Here is a 19,723-nt window from a genome sequence, read left to right as displayed (position 1 = left end):
GAAATTAGGAAATCTTGTTCTTGGCCAAATTAAAAGAACTTTATGCCAGTAAAAAAGGGAATGACATAGAAGAGTTTACTAAAGTTGTGGCAAAACATTTTAGATGGCAGGGGAAAACATCTTCTCCCATACTTCGGAAGCTTCTGTAATTGTTGAAAAAATCTTAGTGCTGGAGTATGGATGATGTAATGAAAGATGTAGCAAACTGAGGAAAAAGTTGTCCAGTAATGTGTTCATGGATGTCTTTGAGTGGAAGACATTGCAACCTATTAATATCCTCATTCACCACTGGTACTTTTTCTAAGGACTGTATTTGTATTTCCATATTATTTACTGAATTAATTGCAATTAATTCTTTTTTATTCAAACATATATGTTTTTCTCACCTTTCTCTCTTGGTTGTAAAGATACTTGAGTGTTCTATCAAGCTGCTATTTGAAACACGGGACATAAGTCAGATCAAGCAGTATGTTCAGAATCAATGCATGAAATTACTGGAAGGAAAAGCCAGCATGCAGGATTTCATCTTTGCAAAAGAGTACAGAGGGAGCTCAGCATACAAACCTGGAGCCTGTGTACCTGCTCTGGAAATCACCAGGTAATGAGATCAAGAAGTGCTAATCACAGATATTTCTTATCTTGACCTTTGTGCTGACAGGTTACGGGTAGGAGCTCATAGGTTTTTTTGTCTTGATCTTTGTATTGACACATTAGATAGCAGATGGTGGATATTTTTTCTCTTGACCTTTGTATTGTCAAGTTACAGGTAGCAGTCAGATGTCTTCTTCAAATACTGTTGAAACAGTTGTCCTTAAATTTCCTCTGTGTGTGAAAAGAATAGTCCTGGAAAGAGCCACATGTTCAAGAGGAAAGTCTTGTCAGGACACTATAGTAGTGTGTTCACTGCTGTTGCTTACAGTTTGGGTTTTGTACAAGGGCTGGACTCTCCAAGATTATTCATCAGTCCTGGTTATTAGATATGTTACAGATTGTGATAGTGATGTCTCTTAGTGCTGTGAAATACATTACCAGGCATAGTTTTTCATTTTTAATAAAGTACCTTACTTAAAGTTAATATTTCATCCTGCTGATGTCCTTGATCAATAGAAAAGTAGATAATGTAAGCTGGAACATATTGTCACCTTGCTTAATACAAAAGGTCTTCCAATTAAGCTATGCTCCTATAATAAAATAACGTCGAAGTCCAAAACTGATACCTACTTCAAATTGAATTGTCCTTTGCTTTCTGAGTAAAGGATAATTCAGTTTGAAGCAGGTATCATTCTACTGAGCAAGCAATCTCAGAAAGCAAAGGACCAGAATTTGACCAGAAATCAAATTGTACTTGAGCTCATTTTAGTACCCTGGCTGTTCCTTATTAAAATATTTCTTTAAGGAAGTGGTAGCTAGAAAACAGTCTGCGTGCAAATCCAAGTGACCTGATAGGGCTTGTGTCCCAGGTTCTAAAATTTAGGTCCGATCACAAGACAAATGAAAAATGAAACATTTTGGTCCTGTGCTTCATAATAGGCACTGACTCCAGTCATTTGGAGAGCAACTAATCTAATCAGATGGGGAAGCCTACAGGCAAATGAAACAACTCTGAGTTTGCCTCTGGATGTGTTTTGGCAGGAGGATGCTTGCCCACGACCGCCGCTCCGAGCCGCGCGTCGGGGAGCGCGTGCCCTACGTCATCGTGTGCGGCATGCCCGGCCTGCCCCTGATCCAGCTGGTGCGCCGGCCCCTCGAGGTGCTGCAGGACCCCAGCCTGAGGCTCAACGCCACCTACTACATCACCAAGCAGATCCTGCCCCCCCTGGCCAGGGTGTTCTCGCTCATTGGCATAGACGTCTTCAGCTGGTACCACGAGCTGCCCCGCGTGAGTGTTTTCAAACAAGAGTCAGCAAGTGCAGTGTTTGGCCTGGTTGGGACTTGCAGTGGAATGAGATTGATAGGAGGCAACAGCAAAGGTTGTTTTGTGAAGCAGTGTTTGATGCTCAAATATGCAGTCCTGATTCTTAGATCTTCTGTGTGGGGGTTTTTTTCACATAGTAAATCAGTTTTTTCAACCCTTCTGTGCAGGGCTGATCCCAGTCATCCTCTGTTTCCTGATCCCTTCTATAGTTTAAGAGAATATTTTGCCATAACTCTGTATTTTTAGCAGTATGTGCATCCGTTTGGCCATACCACTTTTTAAATCTCTCTATATTAGATGTTGGAGCTCCTGTTTTTCCAAAATGTTATCTCTTCTCTGTATAGAAAGGGTGGCATGCCCCAGCATCAGGAACACTTTAAAAATTTTATCACCAAAATTTAAAGCAAATAATATCCAAACATGGCTTCCCTAAAAGTTAAAGAAGTTATTGAGATGCAGGAAAAGAAGCATTAGATAGCTGGATTTTAGTTTGTGATTCCAGTGACAAAAAGGGATGGTGAAAGACAGTGTATCTCTGTCGTTTGGATACTCTGCTCAGAACAGACTTCAGCAGCATAGTAATGCATCATGTTTCCACTGCAATATAGCAGTAGAGCTGTATTTCCCAATACAGCCTCGATTGACTTCAGTTCTTCTTCTTTTCTTTACCTTTCCGATGGCACCATGGCAGTCTACCTTAAGTATCTCCAACAAGCTGTTCTAAAAAGGTAAAAAGAGCCCTGGCTTTCTGCAAGGCCAAGGAGCAGCGAGGAAGTTACAGGGAGCAGAGCAGCAGGAGAGTGAAGGATAGAACAAAGCAAAAGTCATGCAGCAGCAGGAGTAAGTGCAGAGAACGAACCTCCCAGGGTGATGGGCCAGTGGTGGAACCTTGTCCAAGGAAATCAGAACATGAGCTAGGGCCATGGACTAAAGCACCATGGCAGAGCAGTGCTCAGGACTGCCTGGCACAGACACTCAAGGGCAGGCAGCATCCAGAATGCAGCCACTGGAGCTGCAGCCAGGGCATATTCTGATGCGAATCAGATCAGCACCTAAAAAAGGAACAGCTGCAGGAACAGAGTTTGAGGTGAGACCAGGAGTTAAGGATGTGTGACCAAGGATTTTTCTGGTTACAGATTCCCTGTGAAATAGGTGTTGGGGAGGGCTCTGTTGAGTGTATCACTTCAGGGCCAGTGCTGCACTCTTCAGAGTGCTGTGATCCGTGTTCATAGTTTGTGTATGAACCCAGGCCCTGCAGGCCGTCTTGCACTTTCTTACTCCTTTGATAAAAAAAGAAATCTATGTAATCTAGGAACAAGGCAAGCTGCTCTCTTGGAAGTTCATTACCTCTTAATGATTTTTCTTGACAGATTCAGAAGGCTGCCTCAGCTGCCTGCACTGAGCTCGAAGGACGCAAAGGCACCATCTCCCAGTATTTCACGACCCTACACTGTCCTGTGTGTGATGAACTGACCCAGTATGGGATCTGTAATAAATGCAGAAGCCAGCCACAGCATGTGGCAGTGATTCTCAACCAAGAAATCCGAGAGCTGGAGCGTAAACAGGAGCAGCTGGTCCAGGTACGATTAAAGCACTGTCAGATGTCTGTCAGCAAAAGACAGGGGCTGAAATTTCAAAGCAGTGTGTTAGTGAATACTCCCAACAGAAATGGGAAGTGTGGTTCAGGTGTTAAATGTGCTGCAGCTTGTTTACCCATTGCTGTTGAAGGCAGCACAGCAGCTGTTACTCTCCTAGGCTTTGTGGAAAGCTAAGGCAAAGGAGGGGATCAGAACAGAAGATGCTTTTCTCATTTTCTTCTGATTTTTAAGAGTACCTTATATGGTTTGTAGGTCCCTTTTTATAATGACAGAGAGCTGTGAGAGTGTAAAAGATTCACTCTTTTTTGCATTAAAATAACAGATGATGTTCTAGAAACAAAAATGTTTGGGTCAGAAAATTTATTTATTTATATGTAAAATATGGATGTAGTTTAACTTGGGGATTTTCTTTTTACCTTTCCTCTCAATAGGAATTTTCCAAGCTGCTTTTTCCCCTTGAGCTAGAAGCCAATTAAGAGGGTAGCTGACTGTGCTCATGAATTTATTACAGCAAAGCACAATGCCTCCCCTTGTGGAAACATATGCATACCCTCACCTAATTTTCATACTGTCATATTTTATAATTCATAAATATTTTAGTTAAAATTTCTTTTTAGCACTAGCACACAAACCATTTTAAAGACTTGTCTGAATGTCAGGGATATAAATGTTCCTAAATCTAAGCATTGATTTGATAGGTTCTCATGGGGTTGCTAAAAATGCACTGTAATTCACTTAATATGTATTTCATTACTAAGGTGTGGACTTCTTGCTGTATTTTGTAATATTTGCCCTTATCTACATTGTGAATGGCAGAAATGAGGAATTGCATGTTCTGCTGTTTTCCTGTGGTACTTCAAACCCTTTGCATTGCTCTTGTTCTGAAATAAAGCAGAACTTGGCAGGCTGGTCCAGCCCCACAGAAGGGTCAGTGTGTTTGATTAGAACATTCCCTTGTCCCTGCAAAACACAACAGCTCAGCAAGGCCTGGGATCCTGTTCCTGTCAGTGTTTGATGTTTCTGTAAGAGCACCTGTCTTATTTTTAATATGAAGGCTTACATATCCTTCACAGCTTAAATTTTTAGCCCTTTGAGATTATAAACATGCTGCAGCAGCAGAAAACAGATATAACACTGAGCTGTACATTAAACTGCACTCAAAAATTACATGCTCTGGGTTAAAACCATAGACTTCTCCCCACAACACAAACTGAACTCAAGACTTGTCTCAGGTACCACTTAGTGTGGTCCCTTGCATTTAAACCAGCCACAGCCTCTTTCAGAAGAACTAGGATAGGTGTAGTTCTGAGGTTACAAACCTAGAACCAGCTGTTTAAATCCTGTTCCTTCTGGTCACAGGATTGGTGTCCTCTGAGGTGCCACCTGTGGGACGTGGCCAGGAGGGGCTGCCCCTCTCCAGCTGTTGTCAGTCTGCAGGGATTTGGTGCTGATGCAGGCCTGGCATCACCATGGAAGGTAGAAAGAAGGAAAAGAACTAGTTTTAAAAGCAAAGGGATACAATTTGGGTTTGTTGATCAGGCTATGTGATTGGATAAACTGTGTAACATTTTTATGTTACAAAATGGGTGTGGTTGGAAGCAAATTTCTAAGCAAATTTCTAAGCAAATTTTCTTCTCCTTGTTGAAGGTGGCAAATGCTGCAAAGGTTAAAAATAAAACAGCAAAGCAGGGGCCTTTAGTTTCCTAAAGTTGACTACCCTTGAAAAACTGTGCCTACTGCTATTTTATTCCATTGGGTATCTCACATTAAAAGTACTTTCAAGCAGTATTAACAAGTAATTCCTTGAACAAGAATAGCAGTGCAACTTCTGTGGCCTCTGTATTTCCGTGTTGGGATTGATTGACTCTGACTAGGTAAAACTCTAATTAAAGCTTATCTTTAAATGAGTAATTTATTTAAAGTCTATTTCTTCTGCAGAGAATAATTGCAGGACAAGAGTTCTTTCATAGAGAGCAAGTTTATCACAAAAGGAACACACTGCCCTGCTTAAACCCAGTGAACTTATTTACCTTGTTTTTAAAAGTGCCACCACATGCAAGTAGAACTTAATTAGCAGGATTGAAACCCAGGCTGTAGAGTCCTGCTGCTGCTCTGTGCCCAGTTCAGTGGGCAGTGCTGCCAGCCACCCAGCAGCAGCCAAATGAGCTGTCTGGCAGCAGCCCAAGAGGCTGAAGCAGAGGAGGGAGCTGCTGTGGCTCCCTCCACGCTGGGGAGAAGCTCTGTGCAGAAGGGCTGTGCCTGTTCTGCTGATACAGGCGTGAGGATTTAGTAGTCCCTAGTGGTTTATGCCTGGCTTGTGTTGTTCAAAATAATTGTTTTGCTTTTTCTCGTGTAATGCAGATATGCAAGAACTGCACAGGCTGCTTCGATCGGCAGATCCAGTGTGTCTCCCTCAACTGCCCAGTGCTTTTCAAGCTCTCCAGAGTGAGCAGAGAACTGTCAAAGGCTCCCTATCTCCGCCAGCTGCTTGACCAGTTTTAAATGATCTGTGTTACAGGATCCCAGGTGCTATTTTTTTTTTCTTCAGTGTTTACCACACTAAGACTATTGTGCATGGTGCTTTTTCAATTCTCACCTAGTCCAGGATTTCCATTTTACCTGTTGGGTTTATTATCTGAAGAACAATGAACACTTACCATAACTAAATTGAAAAAAAAACAACAAACCCAACCCATTTGTTGGTCTATGAATAGCTCACTTTTTAAGATGTAAAAATTTCTTCTTCCTTTCATGTTTCTAACATACTGTTTTATAATGCTGATGTTGAAATAGCTCTGTGTAACATCTTGTAAATCCATTTCAAAGTAGAAGTCAAGTTTACTTCCTGGAGGAAGGAGCACTGAAAACCTCTTGAAATGATAAAACCATTCGTGTGTGTTCTTGAACTGTCAGTATCAAGACGTGTTACTTATATATTCTCCATTCACTTTATAATTTTGTCTGCGAAATATTTTGTAAATACACTTTTTTACTTTTCAAACAACTGAGTAAAATAATGTGCAATGACTTTTATACAGATAATTTTAAAGTTGGTTGGTATATCTCCTCCTAAGTTTTGCTTGATTCCAAGTAGATTGTTATTTTGATCAGACTGTGCAAGCAGTAGTACCATGTGTAGCATTTTGAAACATTATTTTCTAAAAATTGCTGTCTTGCTTTAGCTATTAATGGGGCATTGTGAGGAACTGTGCAAAGACATTTTTGTTACAAACCTGTGGGACTGTTGCAATACTTTAAATATAAAATTTTATTCCATTTTTGCTTGTTTTGTATAGACATTTCTATTGCTTCTAAATATGCTTAAAATATTTTCTTTCCTTATGTACTGTACAGTTAAATCTTATTTGCCACCATCTTGACAAAATGTGTATTTAGAATATTTGTATAACTGTATAAAATGGAAAAGGAATTATGTGGTCAGTGCATTGTTTTCTAAACTGGAAATCATTTTGTTTTAGAAGTTAATAATGGAAACCATATTAAAGTTGAATAAAATGATATGGTAAAAAATTATTCGGGTTTTTTTAATATTTACCCTCAATTTGTTTCCTTCTCTGGCACACACAATAATGTAAAAACAAGACTGCTCAAATCAAAGTTAAGAATCCAGCTTAAACTTTGGGATCTAAAACATCAGTAGAAGTTCTTGGAGGCCTTCCCCAAACCAGAAGAGAACCATTTCAAGTTTTCCATTTGTCAGAAAAGGATCAAGTTTTAAATTTAAAAGTCCAAAGAAGGTTTGAAAAATAGAAAAAAACTTTATTTACATCAAGGAACCTGAGTGCCTTCTCCAGATAAGAATTTATTACAGTCAAGCTACCAGTCAGTGTATTAAATGTCACATTACACAGTACAATGTAAAACCCACACCGAGCAGAATAAAAACTTATTACATATATAATAGAAAATCCACAGATTACGATGCACTTGTATTCAAAGTAACTCTAAAAAAAACAAAACATCAAGGCATAAAACTTTGCCTGGTCTTGCATTCAAGCATTGGTCACGTACAGAATAAAAGTGCAAATGCCAGAAGTAAGTGCTTGTAGGACAGTCCAGCACTTGGCAGTGCCTCAGCATAAATAAAGTATGACACTTAGCTGCAAGAGATTGCCTTTCACACTGGAGCAGAGCACTCATCTTCAAACTATTCCTGGGTTTGTGGACAAAAATAGGATTCTTATCAAATTCAGGTATCTAATTCATGGATTAAAGCTGTTGTCCTCAACAGAGGGATGGCTTTTCTAGCATAAGCAGGGCAATAGTAATGTAATAGTTACTCCAAGTAATTTCAACCCCCAACATGTAAATACTTGAGCTTTCTGGAGGACCTGTAACTTAAAATAGATCTGTATTGTAAATAGATCCTCACTTCAGCTGTAGATGCCAGGAAGCAATTTACTATGAAAGGAGATTTAAACATGAGAAAAACTAATATTCATTGTCTGAAAACAAGCCTTGATCAACACCAAAATCCAACAGCAGGGAGCTAAGCCTTGGCCATTGAGGGTGCCTAGAATTGGTATGAGCTGGACTCATCCTTGGAAATGTCCTAGATCTTGTTTCAAACTGAAATTGCTTCAAGCACTTCATTTTCAGTCAAGGGCAGCCCCTGCTATTTAAAAGCAGGCTGGTTAGGAGATAAGGAGAACCCTTTCTGTCTGTCTATCCCAGGTCAAGTTCAAGACCAGAACTAAGACACTGTAGGCTCCAAGTCCTCATTAAGATGCCTCTAAATTTAGGCAGGTCTCCACACATCAGTGGAAAGTGATTCTACATAGATAATTCTTCAGATTGTCTTACAGCTGCTGCTTTTTGCATCCTTTATTTGTGGGAAAAGGCTGCTCTTACCTTGGCATTCCAGCCTGTTGCTCCATTCCTACTACACAGGCCTCCTGCTTTTTAAGGAGGAAATGGGGATGAATTCAAGTTACTCACACAGGAGTTAATACAGGCAGGAAAAAATAAAAGAAATTTTTGTTTTGTGCAATATTTTGACATTTGCTGGGATGATGCTGGTCAGAAACACAAATAAGTGTATATATGCAGTAGATAAGCTTCTAAGAGATTACAGCGTATTTCCCAATGCAGCTTTGATTTCATTTTCTGGGGTTTTTTAGTACTTGATTATGCAAACAGTTTAAAGTAAACTATCCATGTAAACTATCCCTGAAAACAGTCTTACATGTAGGACATTCCAATCTGGAATTTCATCAAAACTCAGCATATAAAGTGGGAGAGTTTAGAATCTTCCTGGTTTCCCAGTATCTTTCTTAAAATAATTTTCTTCTGGCACCATGATCTCGGGTATGGGGAAACTTTTTTACATCGACATCACTACAGATGAATCCAGGGGGATGGCAGGTCCAGCAGGAGCTGCCACAGAACAGTTTCTGCATCTTTCATTGTGTGTCCTGCACCTTCTCCCTGCCCCTCCACCAGTGGGATTTATCCTCACCATCAGCTGACACCCCCTACTTCCCACACACACGGAGCAGCGTGCAGGAGGAAAAATGGGAAGAGGAAACATGGTGCAATGCAGGCTCCAGCTGCCCCCATTCCATCCCCTCTCTCTGCCTAACACAGTGTTTGCTTCCAGGTCAAACCAGCAAAGCACGCAGGGCCACACGGACTCACTCCTGTCCCCTGTGCCCAGGCCAGCACTGGGGCTGGCATTCACCATTCCTGTAAGCAAAGTGAAACAAGGCTTCACTTGAAAGTGCAGGTTCATGCATGGCACTGGAAAAAGATGCCACAGAAGGAATCCATCAAGAACACAGTGGCATTTAAGTGCCAGCAGCAGAAAGAGAGGGAGGCTCTGCAACATGGCAAGCTATTAACAAAAATACTACAAGTTGATTCTGGCTTCTTATTAACTACTCAGAAGAAAAGAAAAAGCCATTCAAGCCTAGGTTGCATATTTGAAGGACAAGAGAGGGAAGAAAAGCAGAGCTGGAAATCCAGGGAACATCCAACATTCTGTGCTATGTTACACCCAGAGCCCTTTTCTTACTAAATGAAACCTCTTAGCAAGAAAAATACTAATAAAAGTGAGAAGTTAAAAAACCCAAACAAGAGTACATTCTTATCACACAGACTTAAAAAATCCTTAACTGTTTTGGAGTTCCAAGCTGACAAATTGCAAGATTACTGTTCAAAGACAGATTTTGCCATTTACTGCTACTTTTTTCCTCTTACTGGGAGGTCTCCCTGGCTGCACCTGCCCAGGGTTTCCTGCTTAGCACCAATGAACCTTCACATACAAACCACTGCTTCTCCACTGGGGAGAGTCCATCTTCGTGTCATCCCCCAAAGAAAAAACCCAGATGCCACCAAGCCAACTGGCCAGGGGCAAGCAGTCATACTGGAAAGGATTGTCTCGTTGATAATTCCCTCTCCTCAAATCTTCATTGTAACACATTACCCTGTTAAGTCTTGGGACAGAAAACCAGAGAAGTTGCAATAACCTTAAACAACTGGCTTAAAAATACCATATATTAAGCAATCTCTTTTACCTGAAGGGAGCCAGCAAAAAAGGTACAGTGGGACATTTTACAAGAGCATGTAGTGATAGAACAAGCTTCAAACTGAAAGAGAGGTTTAGATTAGATACCAGGGAAAAAAAATCTTTCCTGTGAGGGGGGTGAGGGACTGAAACAGGTTGCCCTGAGCAGTTGTGGATGCCCCAGCCCTGGAAGTTTTCAAGGCCAGTCTGGATAGAGTTCTGAGCAACCTGGTCCAGTGGAAGGTGTCCCTGCCATGGCAGCAGGTTGGAACTGGATGCTCTTTAAAGGTCCATTCCAACTCAAACCATTCAAAGATTACATGATAATTGTATCATCTTCTGCATACATTTGTTGATTTCAGCGGTAGTGCCATAATTAAAATCAGAAATACTTTTGATTATTTAGATTTGTTGCCACTGTTTAGTAGGTTGGAGTTATGCATTTGAGCAGATAAACAATGGCCCATTTTGTGCCCTTTCTCATAAACTGCTTTTAAGTGACCCAAGGCATGGTTTCACGCCTAAGAAATAATTCCCAATTTTTTCTTGTCTTTGTCTCAGAACCAAAAATTCCTATAGTTTGCCAAAAGGTTATTCAATTTACAGCTGCTGGGCAACACCAGAAATTGTAACTGATTGGATCACACACACTTGTCAAACACAGTGGAAACATTCCTCCTTCACAAGGTAAGCAAGTTCCAGCATTACCAGTAACAGACGTCTCTCCTCTCTCATGAAACCATTTTGTGACAAAGCATCTCAGACCTGCACCTTTCACCCACCTCAAAAAACTGAGCAGTCTGAGCAGTCCCCTTCACTCCCAGTTACTACAGGATGCATGCCTCATATTTTAACAGTTTTGGCATAGCCAAACATTTGTCATGTTGCCCCTTTCACATCACTGAGGACCTTCCCACTCCAAGACATATCCCTGCAGGCTGAACGTGAAAGAGGAGAAAGGACTGGGAAAATGAACACGCTGAGCTCTGCACCACTATGAAAGGATTCCTGAACCACTTGACAACAGCTACAATTCAATTGCATTTCCATTGAAAAAAAAAAAAAGTCAGCTGTGACTCTATTCACTCTTCTCCCAGTCGACAATCCCATTTTGTCTACCAGGGGAGCCATCAGCAACCACTGGAGGATCGCCCGATGCATCGTCCAGATGGGGCTGGAGAGAGACTTCAGCTGCAGAGTCCCCCGGTACCCTATGGGAGGTGTCCGTCACAGAGTCTGTCAGTTTGTCATTCATTTCTACTACCTCAAAGTCTGCATCGTTCCACTCTCTCACGTGCTCCTCCTCCTCCTCGTCCTCAGTAAGCCTCGAGTTTGACAACAAAGTTTTCCTGGTCTCCCTGTCACTCCCTCCTTGCGAGTCACGCTGCTGGGGCCAGGTGGCCAGTTTGTACATGGCGGGGAAGAGCAGGACTGTCACTACGGAAGTGACGAAGGCAGTGTACATAACTATAGGAACGTGGTGGTACCTGCCTTGGAGATAGCCCACCGCCACGGGAATGCACATCTCGCCCAGCGCCGCGCCCACCACGAACAGAGAAGCCGTCTTCCCTTCCACCACGGTGTACTGCTCGATCCAGGCGATGCCGCTGGGGAAGATGGTGGCCATGGACGCTCCATACACGGTGGTTCCCGCCCAGAGCGCGGCTCGGTAGTGAGCGAAGAAGGCCAGGGCTGTGGAGGAGGCAGCAGAGCACAGGAGGCTCATCATGATCAGGGTGGCAGGGGACAGGAAGGCAGCGCCGAATATCGCCGCTCCTCTGCACACGGCAAACGCGCCCCAGAAGACAGAATTCAAAGCAGCTGCTTCACTTTCCTTCATCTCAGCAAAGACCACTGCATAAGTGTATACATAGGAGCCATACGTGACCTCAGCTCCCACATAGAACAAGAAGAACACGAAGAGGAGACCAACTAGAGGCCAGTGGTACTTGGCAAGCTTGTCCTTCTGCGCAGAAGGCTTTGATTTGTCTCTAGTTGAGCTGGTCTTTGAATACAATGCAAAAAAGAGGATGGAAACTAAGAGAACATAGGTCCCTATGAAAATATAGGACCACAAAAAGCTTTCATTGTGGTGCTCAGTCAGTGCTGGTGTAGTCGATGCAGCTGATGCTGTCGGCACAGACTTGAGGACAGACTGGTTTGTCTTTTCAGCCCCTGCAAGTTCTCGAGATTCAGAAGTCCCCAAGTCCATTTGAGCCACGATAGGAGCCAGGAATGCACCAGCAGCAAAACTGAAGTGCAAAGCCTGCAAGTGTGGCCCAGCGTCTGATCCCCAGGTGTACAGTGCCAGTACATTGCCACCTGCAGATCAGAGAGAAAAAGATTCATTTTAGTCTGAGATCAGATATTGTTCAAAAGAAAAAATACCCAACAAAACAAACCAGAACCTGTATTGCTAATTCAATGTACAATAATGCCAGGTTTAGCAAATACAATGTGTAAAACAGCAGTTAAGTGAAACTCTGCCTTAAATCCATGTGATTACTTGAACTTCAAGAGGATATTCAGAGCAATCAAAGAGTGACACAGTGGCTTAATCCAGCAGCAATGGACAGACATAGCTGTGCCAGGGGAGATTTAGATGGGGTGTTAGGAAAATTTTTTCAAGGGAAAGGGTTGTTAAGCATTAGAACAGGCTGCCCAGGGAAGCAGATAAGTCGCCATCCCTGGAGGTATTTAAAAGACATGTGGATGTGGCATTAGGGACATGGTTTAAGGCTGGACTCAGCAGTGCTGGGTTAAGGGTTGGATCCGATGACCTTAAGGGCATTTTCCTACTTAGGGACCCTATCATTCTATGGTTCTAATTGACCCTCCTTGACAATTTGCAGCATTTTTCAGCCTTTTTTAAAAGAGAAATTTAACTGCTTCTTATTTCTCTTAAGTATCAAAAGCAACAATGCCCAATGCTAAGAATCAAAAGGAACAAAAACATTTAAAACTCATTTAACAACATCCCAGGAAAAACAACAATTCACTTGCTACTGATGGGCTGGGCCCACCACCCCACTGTGTTCAAATGACTTTCCAGAAACAGAAGGGTTTAACATCAACACTGCTGTAAACACCAAACTCAACACCATTAGATCAACAATAATGGTAGGAAGTAAGATCTCAGAGAGGTGTTTTGAAGTGAGTCCCTCAGAAGAATGCAGGAAAACAAAACAGTAATCTAATTCCTGTGCTGCAGTCCAGCAGCCCTTGTCACTCAGCAGTTTTCCAAACCAATTCAGCTTTGTTTCACTGTGGGTTTGCCTTGCTGTCAGTTTCTTCTGCTACTCCTGCTCAGCATGGGAAGTCTCCCTGGCTCTGAGGTCTCAGCCAAGCAGTACACCCACTGAAGGTATTTTTACCATTGGCTGACAAGATTTTCCCATACAAAGAATTCTTAAACCAAGTGCCATGTACAACAATCTTACCAGAGGCAGCAAATACAGCTCTGCACTCAGTTTATTTAACATGACCTGTGTCATGCAAAACTATGTCTTAACTACTGGATCCTGGGCCCTGCAGAGCTCCCTCAAACCCACAGAATTAAGGCAGACACTCCACATGTGCAGCCATCACTCCTCTTTGTTGCCAGCCAGCCAAGCCACCCTAGCCAGGCCCTGGCTGGGATGCATCCCTGTTGGGATGGCCAGGATAGCTCTTTCTCAAAAATAACCCTGCCCTGAAGGTGATCAACCAGCTCCTGCAGTACCTTGCTGGTTAGTAAGCATCCCCAGGCTCCTGCAGGAGGGCAGCAGAGCCAGCACACACCGAGGGACATCACTGGAGAGGTGCCAGGAGTGGCACCATGTGCTGCAGCAATGCAGAGCACTCTGCTGACTGATGTACTTTGGGCATTTCCCGATCCCCACGTGCAAGTATGCCAGCATTTCCCAGGCATCTAAAGTGTGCCCAAACCCTTTGCTGTGGCCTTGGCTCCTGATGCAAACTGCCTGCTAGAGCCAGCCATCCCTGAGCCACCCTGCCTAAGCCGTGCCCAGGGACTCCTTCCTGGGAGGAAGGAGTGAAAAATGGGAGTCCATTTTTCACACCTCCAGTACAACTGACCTTTCCGACCACACCTATACTTGCTCTGCCACTTCAGCAGCACATCTCAGGGTCATGGAATCATTTAGGTTGGAAAAGATCCCCGAGATCATCTTCCTCCAATAATAAGCCTCTGCTGAGAAACTGGGTTTGAACAGCTTTCCAGCAAAAGTGCTGGCTTTGGGATTGTTTTGCCCAGGCCATTTGGAGTATGAATATGCCACAGACTTAGAATCTGGGGGACAGAACAAATTTGTATTCCCAGCCACCTAAACATGGCTGGCCAAAGGTGGAAAACATCCCTTAATTCAGGGAGATGGGTGCCATGGTGCTGTGAACTCCCAGCTGCAGGTGGGCAACTCTGCCAACAGCAGCTGTAAGAATCTCCAACACCAAGCTTTGCTCAGGAATAGCTTAGGCCCAGCTAATGCTAATGAACCATATCCTGACCAGCTTCCTGTAAGTGAGCAATTTACAGAAAACATTGCTTAAAGAGCACAGGGCACTTTTTTATGCCTTTAATGGTCCACTGAAATGCAAATTGATGTTCTCCAGGAAGCAAGAGAATATCAATTCTCCCCAGCCCCTAAAGGAAGGCCTGTCACACACACACAAACACTGGAAGCCTCAGGACCAGACTAACCCAAGAACCACAGCCAGGTAAAACAGTTCCCCTCTTTTAATTCAAGATGTATCACAAAAAAAACCAGCAACTGTTTTGCTATGCTTGAAGTTTCCAGTTCTTTTGCTGAAAGAACTGTCAGAGTACAGGGTCTCCTACCTGTGTCCAGAATTCCCAAGGAACCTCCAATAACTGACATCAAGATTGTCAATAGCAGGGATTCCTTAGACCAGGGTATGGCATAAAGACCAGCTGCTGTTCCAAGCATGGAGAAGGCTGGAAAGGTTAAAAAACAAAACATTCACATACTACAGTTTCCATTTAAATAGCACAGAAGAACAAGAAATATAAATAAATTCATGATTCCTAAAGTTACAGATAATCCTAATAAGTGATGCAATGTAAATACCTCAATCCATGGTTAGCAGTAGCAGCTATAAAGTTTAACAGATCATTTTTAGTTGGAAAAAAAAGGAATTTCATCAGGGTATGAACTCTGCATGACAAACTTCTTTGGCTAAAGCAAAGAGAGCAGTAGCTCCTGTTGGACACTAAGAAGTCTTCTGCAAATTTCTGATTTAGAAATGTGACTTTAATGTGAAACCAGCAAAACGTGGGTTTGAACAGTGTCAAGCCTGTCCTCTGAGAACTGCACAACATTAAATTTGGCTCCATTTTTGAAAGAACCCAAATAACTAAGTTCTTAAAAATCCTATAAAAGTAATTGTACCTTGTCCACTAAGTGACCTTTATATGAAGATGCTGACTTTTATTTATATTTTGTTCTCACATGAGGGATGTATTCCAAGGGATTTCTGGAGTTTTACACAGAACTAAAAATTTCTCATACATAAATTTAGCAGCAATTCATTAACTGTATTCGTTTTGCCATTATTGGCTACACTTACAACACGCCATTTCAAAAAATATTTTTAGCAGATGGAAATTGCTTTTATTACCATTTGGGAGGAAGTTCAGCAGGTCAATTCTATGCTTGTAATTGCGTCCATAATAAAACAACCTGCAATTAATATCTTGAACAGACAGTAGTAGGTTCTTAGAAAGCTTGCACCAGCTGTCTCTATTATTTTTCAAATCAATACATGATCATAAATGCAGCAGATACTTAAAACGTCAATGGAGGCTGATGTAATTAAGAAATCAGGTTGATTCCAAAAGAAACCAGCAAATGTCCAGAACCCTAAAGACCTAGCAAGATACTTGGAATACATGCCTCAGAACATTTTTGAAGGTGATGTGCATGCTGAGCTGCATGAAGCAAACACTAGAGGTTGGGAACACTAAATGTAAGTGCAGCTCCTCAGGTGCCACGCTCAGACCTGAAAAGTAACTTCTCAGCAAGGGCTCAGATCTCCACTTCAGCTCTATGCCTGATGATTAGCACTTAAAAATTTCCTTGACAAACACAGATGATGATTTCAATTTTTCCTCTGTATAGTCTTTCTCTGTAGCAGAGTTCCAGCAGTTGAAAGATGGGAGGCAAAACTACACAAGCCAAAATCTCTTACAGGCAGCCCTTGGATGATAAAAATGAGAACAGGTTCAGTGGTTCAAATTGTGTTCTTGCCATAAGCACTACCAAACTGGAAAGGATTAGGAGCTCCATCATTTCCCAAGCATGGGAAAGAAGGAAATACTAAATTATTTCAAGATAACATATGTTTCTACAGGTGTGTGCTCTGATTCCATTACAGAAGGCAAAGTCTGACTCGGTCAGGTGCACAAGGAGGAGGTTAAAGGAAACCCACTCCACACCTGCAAGTGCTAGCAATGGAAAAAGGATCTCACCTGAACTGACCATATGGTTACAGCACGGGTCTCAAGGGAGGCACGGTTCCCTGAACTCAGGAGAGGGAGAGTGAGCCTGGTACACATTTTTATCCCTAACTTAGAGCACAAAGGCACTTGAAATAAAGAAGACAGGGCTTCCACTATTTTCAGTGTGGGAATGAGACACTAACACAGCTCTGAAAGGAGCCTCTCCTTTCTGGATGTTGAGTGTGGCTCCTGGATTGCTGATGGCTGAGCAGCCCTGCTCTGCCTGGACAAAGCCGGTCCTGTGCTCCTACAGGAACAAGTTTTCACAAGTCCACAAAACTGTTAAAGTCATCAGCTGTGGTTCCTACAGCTTAAACTTTCCACCATTACTAACAGTAATTCATGTTTCCCACTGTAAATAAGTTAACATTTGGCTACGGCCCTCCAGTCAGAAGCCGCAGTACACGAAGCTGATCGTGCCTGACGAGTGCTGAGGGAAGGGGAAGCTCCCGCACAGAAATGCGCCCGCTCAGCGCTGTGCCGGAGGTTTCCGCTGCTCGCACGGCAGCCACAGCACAGCTTCCCGTTCTGTTCCACGTGCCGTGCCGCTGCAGGAGCCTGCTACATTCCAAGAGCCCCTACACTGTGCACATCACTTGATGCAAACTGAAAAGAGTCCAGCTGTTGTTTCCAGCGCGAACCATTCCGTGCAGACTGTGTCCGTCCAGTCCCGCTCCCGGCGCGGCCGTGCCCGGCTCCGGCAGCGGCACCAGCCCGCGGGCATCTGCGGGAACAGCGCCACATCCCATTCCCGGGGCTCGGCCCGCACCTCCCTGTGGGGCCGCGCTGGCTGCGGGAGCAGAGGGGCCCGGCCCTGCCCGAGAGGGCGGTGCGGTGCGGGGCGGCACTCACCGAGCAGCAGAGCGGCGTTCATGCAGTCCACGAGCACCCCGCCGACCACCGACCCGCCCAGGGAGCCCAGCGAGCGGCCCACGAAGATGTAGTAGATGTCGCTGACGTTCTTGCCGACATTGGCGGCCAGGGTGGGGAAGGTGGGACCCAGCACCGCGATGGTCATCCCCTGCAGGGCAGAGTGCGGGGTCACCTCGCTGGTTCCGCGGGAGGGTCCGCACCGCCCCCGCAGCCCCGGGGCCGCCCTCGCTCCCTCGCTCACTCACCAGCCCCAGGAAGGAGGCGCAGAGCGTCCCGGTGATGCACCAGCGCAGCGCGGCCCCAGCCGGGCAGCGCCCGCAGCGCCAGCCGCCGCCGGCCCCCGCCGCTGCCGTCTCGTTCTCGGTCTCCGTCTCCTCCGCCTCGATGAAGGGGACGCGCAGCTCCCGATCGGCCTCGGCCATGGCTCCCGCCGCCGGCTCCGAGGGCCGCTCCGGGCCCGAGGCGCGCGGCCCCGCCGGCCCCGCCCCGCGCACGGCGCCGGGAGCAGCGGGAGGAGCGGCGGGAGCGGCGGGAGCAGCGGGATCGCAGCCGGGGGGCGACGCCGCCGCTTCCTCCTCCGGGGAGCGGGGCTCGGCGCTGGGGAGCGGCATTCCCGCGGCAGCTGGCACTCCGCACCGCTGCAAGTGTGTGCCACGGTGCCCGAGGAAGTGCCCTTATAAACCAGCATTTATTTTTAATCTGTGTTATCACTCAAACTGCACTCGACCTTTCAGTCACCCGATCATAAACGGTCTTTGCCTTCCACAAGCACCGCGTTATGCCACGGTGATAAAGCTGAGAGAGAGAGAGCTGCTCGATCTGCTAAGCACAGGTATTAACAGAGGGCTGCTATTAAAAGTTTTAAGCATTAAAACTACATCAATTCCTACCACTCACGTGGAGCAGCTCCCAGACCGTGCTCCCTGTCTGGCACTGAGCTGCTGCTCCCTCTAAGAAACCAAGCACGGTGACACTCAGAGCCTGAGTGTCGCAAACAACTCGAAAGACAATTCCAAACCCCGCTGCTTTGTTTTGCTCGTTGTTCCTAACAAGTAATACCGGGTTATAGCAGTGCATGGACAGTGAGCAACCCATTCCCGTTTCTCCTGGCACTGGCAAGATGTTGCAAGCCCCTTCCTGTCCAGGATAGCCTGGGTGCATTGACACATTAAAAAAAAAAAAAAAAAAAAAAAAAAAGGTGCCTGCTTGCTACAAGTAACACTGCCAGACAATATTTAAACATATTTAAACGCGATCGATCCCACGTTCCTAGCTTTGGAGGAGTGCAGAATCTGTACCATGAGGTATCTGCAGAAAACTGCTGAGCTTCTGTTCATACATCCAGCAGTACAGACAATTCCAGATAAAATAATAATTTCAACTACAAAATAGCAGTAGTCACACACAACTCAGACCACATTTCTAGATGTTAGTATTTTGCCTTGTTTGAATTGCCTCCCCCAGGCTTCTCCTCACTGCTGTTTTACACTTACAAAGACGCTTTGTACATGGACAGCGTACAAGTGGCAACAGCACCCAGGCACTTATAAAAGGGTTTGGGCAACTTTTTCAATTTTCATTTTGAACTATAAGCAGCCTAGGGAATAACCCCAGGTAAAATGGGAATACTTCACCCATATTATCAGACAAATTTATTAAAGGAAATAAAGATTTGGCTCTACTACAAAGGAAAGGTGAATGAACTTCGGGGACTTACTGAGGCTGTCAATGAGGAAACATTTCATGCCTCACGAAGCGTAAGGCAAGGGATGGTAAGGATAGTCAAGGTAAGTCAAAGGGAAATTGGTAGCAGGCCAGTAAATTATTAAAGGTCCCACTGACTTCTACTGGCAGTTAATGAAGCAAAATCAGAACTATTTTAAAACACCACTCAAGCTTATTGTACCAGTTTCCCTCCCTCCCTCAATTTTCCTTCTGCCTTTTCTGAATGCAACTGCTTCTGCAAGTTTGATATAAAGCCCCAGAATGGAAAATAGAGAAGATTAATTTAATTTTTCAGAAACAAGCACCTCAGTAGCTTAGGTTTTTAAATCATTAGTCTTATGATGGGTTGTCAGTGCAATCAGAATGAAATGGGTTGCACCATATATTAATGTGGGAGCAAACGTAATGGGAACATTTCAGTCAGGCCACAGTGGCAAAAAAAAGCTGTGAAGACTTTTTGTATAAAAGTCTTCACACTAGATTCAATAATACAACAAAATACATTTCAAAATGGCAAGTTTTACACAAGAATAAGACTAAAAATGATGCATGCAGTAACAAACGGGGCA

At 44.1% G+C, this 19,723-nt stretch overlaps 2 protein-coding genes across 4 annotated transcripts in view; one reads left to right on the top strand and one right to left on the bottom strand.

Moving 5' to 3' along the window:
* The window catches only part of REV3L (REV3 like, DNA directed polymerase zeta catalytic subunit), a 112,405-nt gene extending 105,358 nt beyond the window's left edge, over positions 1 to 7,047 (top strand). For 2 of the 3 annotated variants that reach the window (XM_064412942.1, XM_064412941.1), the window contains exons 29-32: positions 408 to 598; positions 1,633 to 1,879; positions 3,286 to 3,495; positions 5,875 to 7,047. In XM_064412942.1, coding sequence (XP_064269012.1) covers positions 408 to 598; positions 1,633 to 1,879; positions 3,286 to 3,495; positions 5,875 to 6,015 — 789 coding nt within the window. In that variant the 3' untranslated portion in view covers positions 6,016 to 7,047. Of the gene's footprint in view, positions 1 to 407; positions 599 to 1,632; positions 1,880 to 2,606; positions 2,756 to 3,285; positions 3,496 to 5,874 lie in introns of those variants that run through there. The other variant, XR_010358598.1, reaches the window with a different exon arrangement.
* A 221-nt stretch (positions 7,048 to 7,268) lies between these two features.
* On the bottom strand, positions 7,269 to 18,055 carry MFSD4B (major facilitator superfamily domain containing 4B). The gene is made up of 4 exons (XM_064412943.1): positions 17,675 to 18,055; positions 17,409 to 17,577; positions 14,877 to 14,993; positions 7,269 to 12,361 (listed from the first exon to the last, which is right to left on the bottom strand). The coding sequence occupies exons 1-4, from the start codon at positions 18,038 to 18,040 to the stop codon at positions 11,118 to 11,120; spliced, it is 1,896 nt and encodes a 631-aa protein (XP_064269013.1). The 5' UTR covers positions 18,041 to 18,055; the 3' UTR covers positions 7,269 to 11,117.
* Positions 18,056 to 19,723: the final 1,668 nt, after the last annotated feature.

This window comes from Passer domesticus, chromosome 3 (assembly GCF_036417665.1).
Source record: "Passer domesticus isolate bPasDom1 chromosome 3, bPasDom1.hap1, whole genome shotgun sequence".
Taxonomy (NCBI): domain Eukaryota; kingdom Metazoa; phylum Chordata; class Aves; order Passeriformes; family Passeridae; genus Passer; species Passer domesticus.
Note: the sequence above shows the minus strand (reverse complement) of the source record. Positions and strands in the feature narration are given on the sequence as shown.

Coding starts and splice junctions, on each gene's coding strand:
- MFSD4B (XM_064412943.1), bottom strand. CDS start 18,040: ATGCCGCTCCCCAGCGCCGAGCCCCGCTCCCCGGAGGAGGAAGCGGCG. Junction 17,578..17,674: donor GCGCCTCCTTCCTGGGGCTG/GTGAGTGAGCGA, acceptor TCTGCCCTGCAG/GGGATGACCATCGCGGTGCT. Junction 12,362..14,876: donor CTTGGGAATTCTGGACACAG/GTAGGAGACCCT, acceptor TCTGATCTGCAG/GTGGCAATGTACTGGCACTG.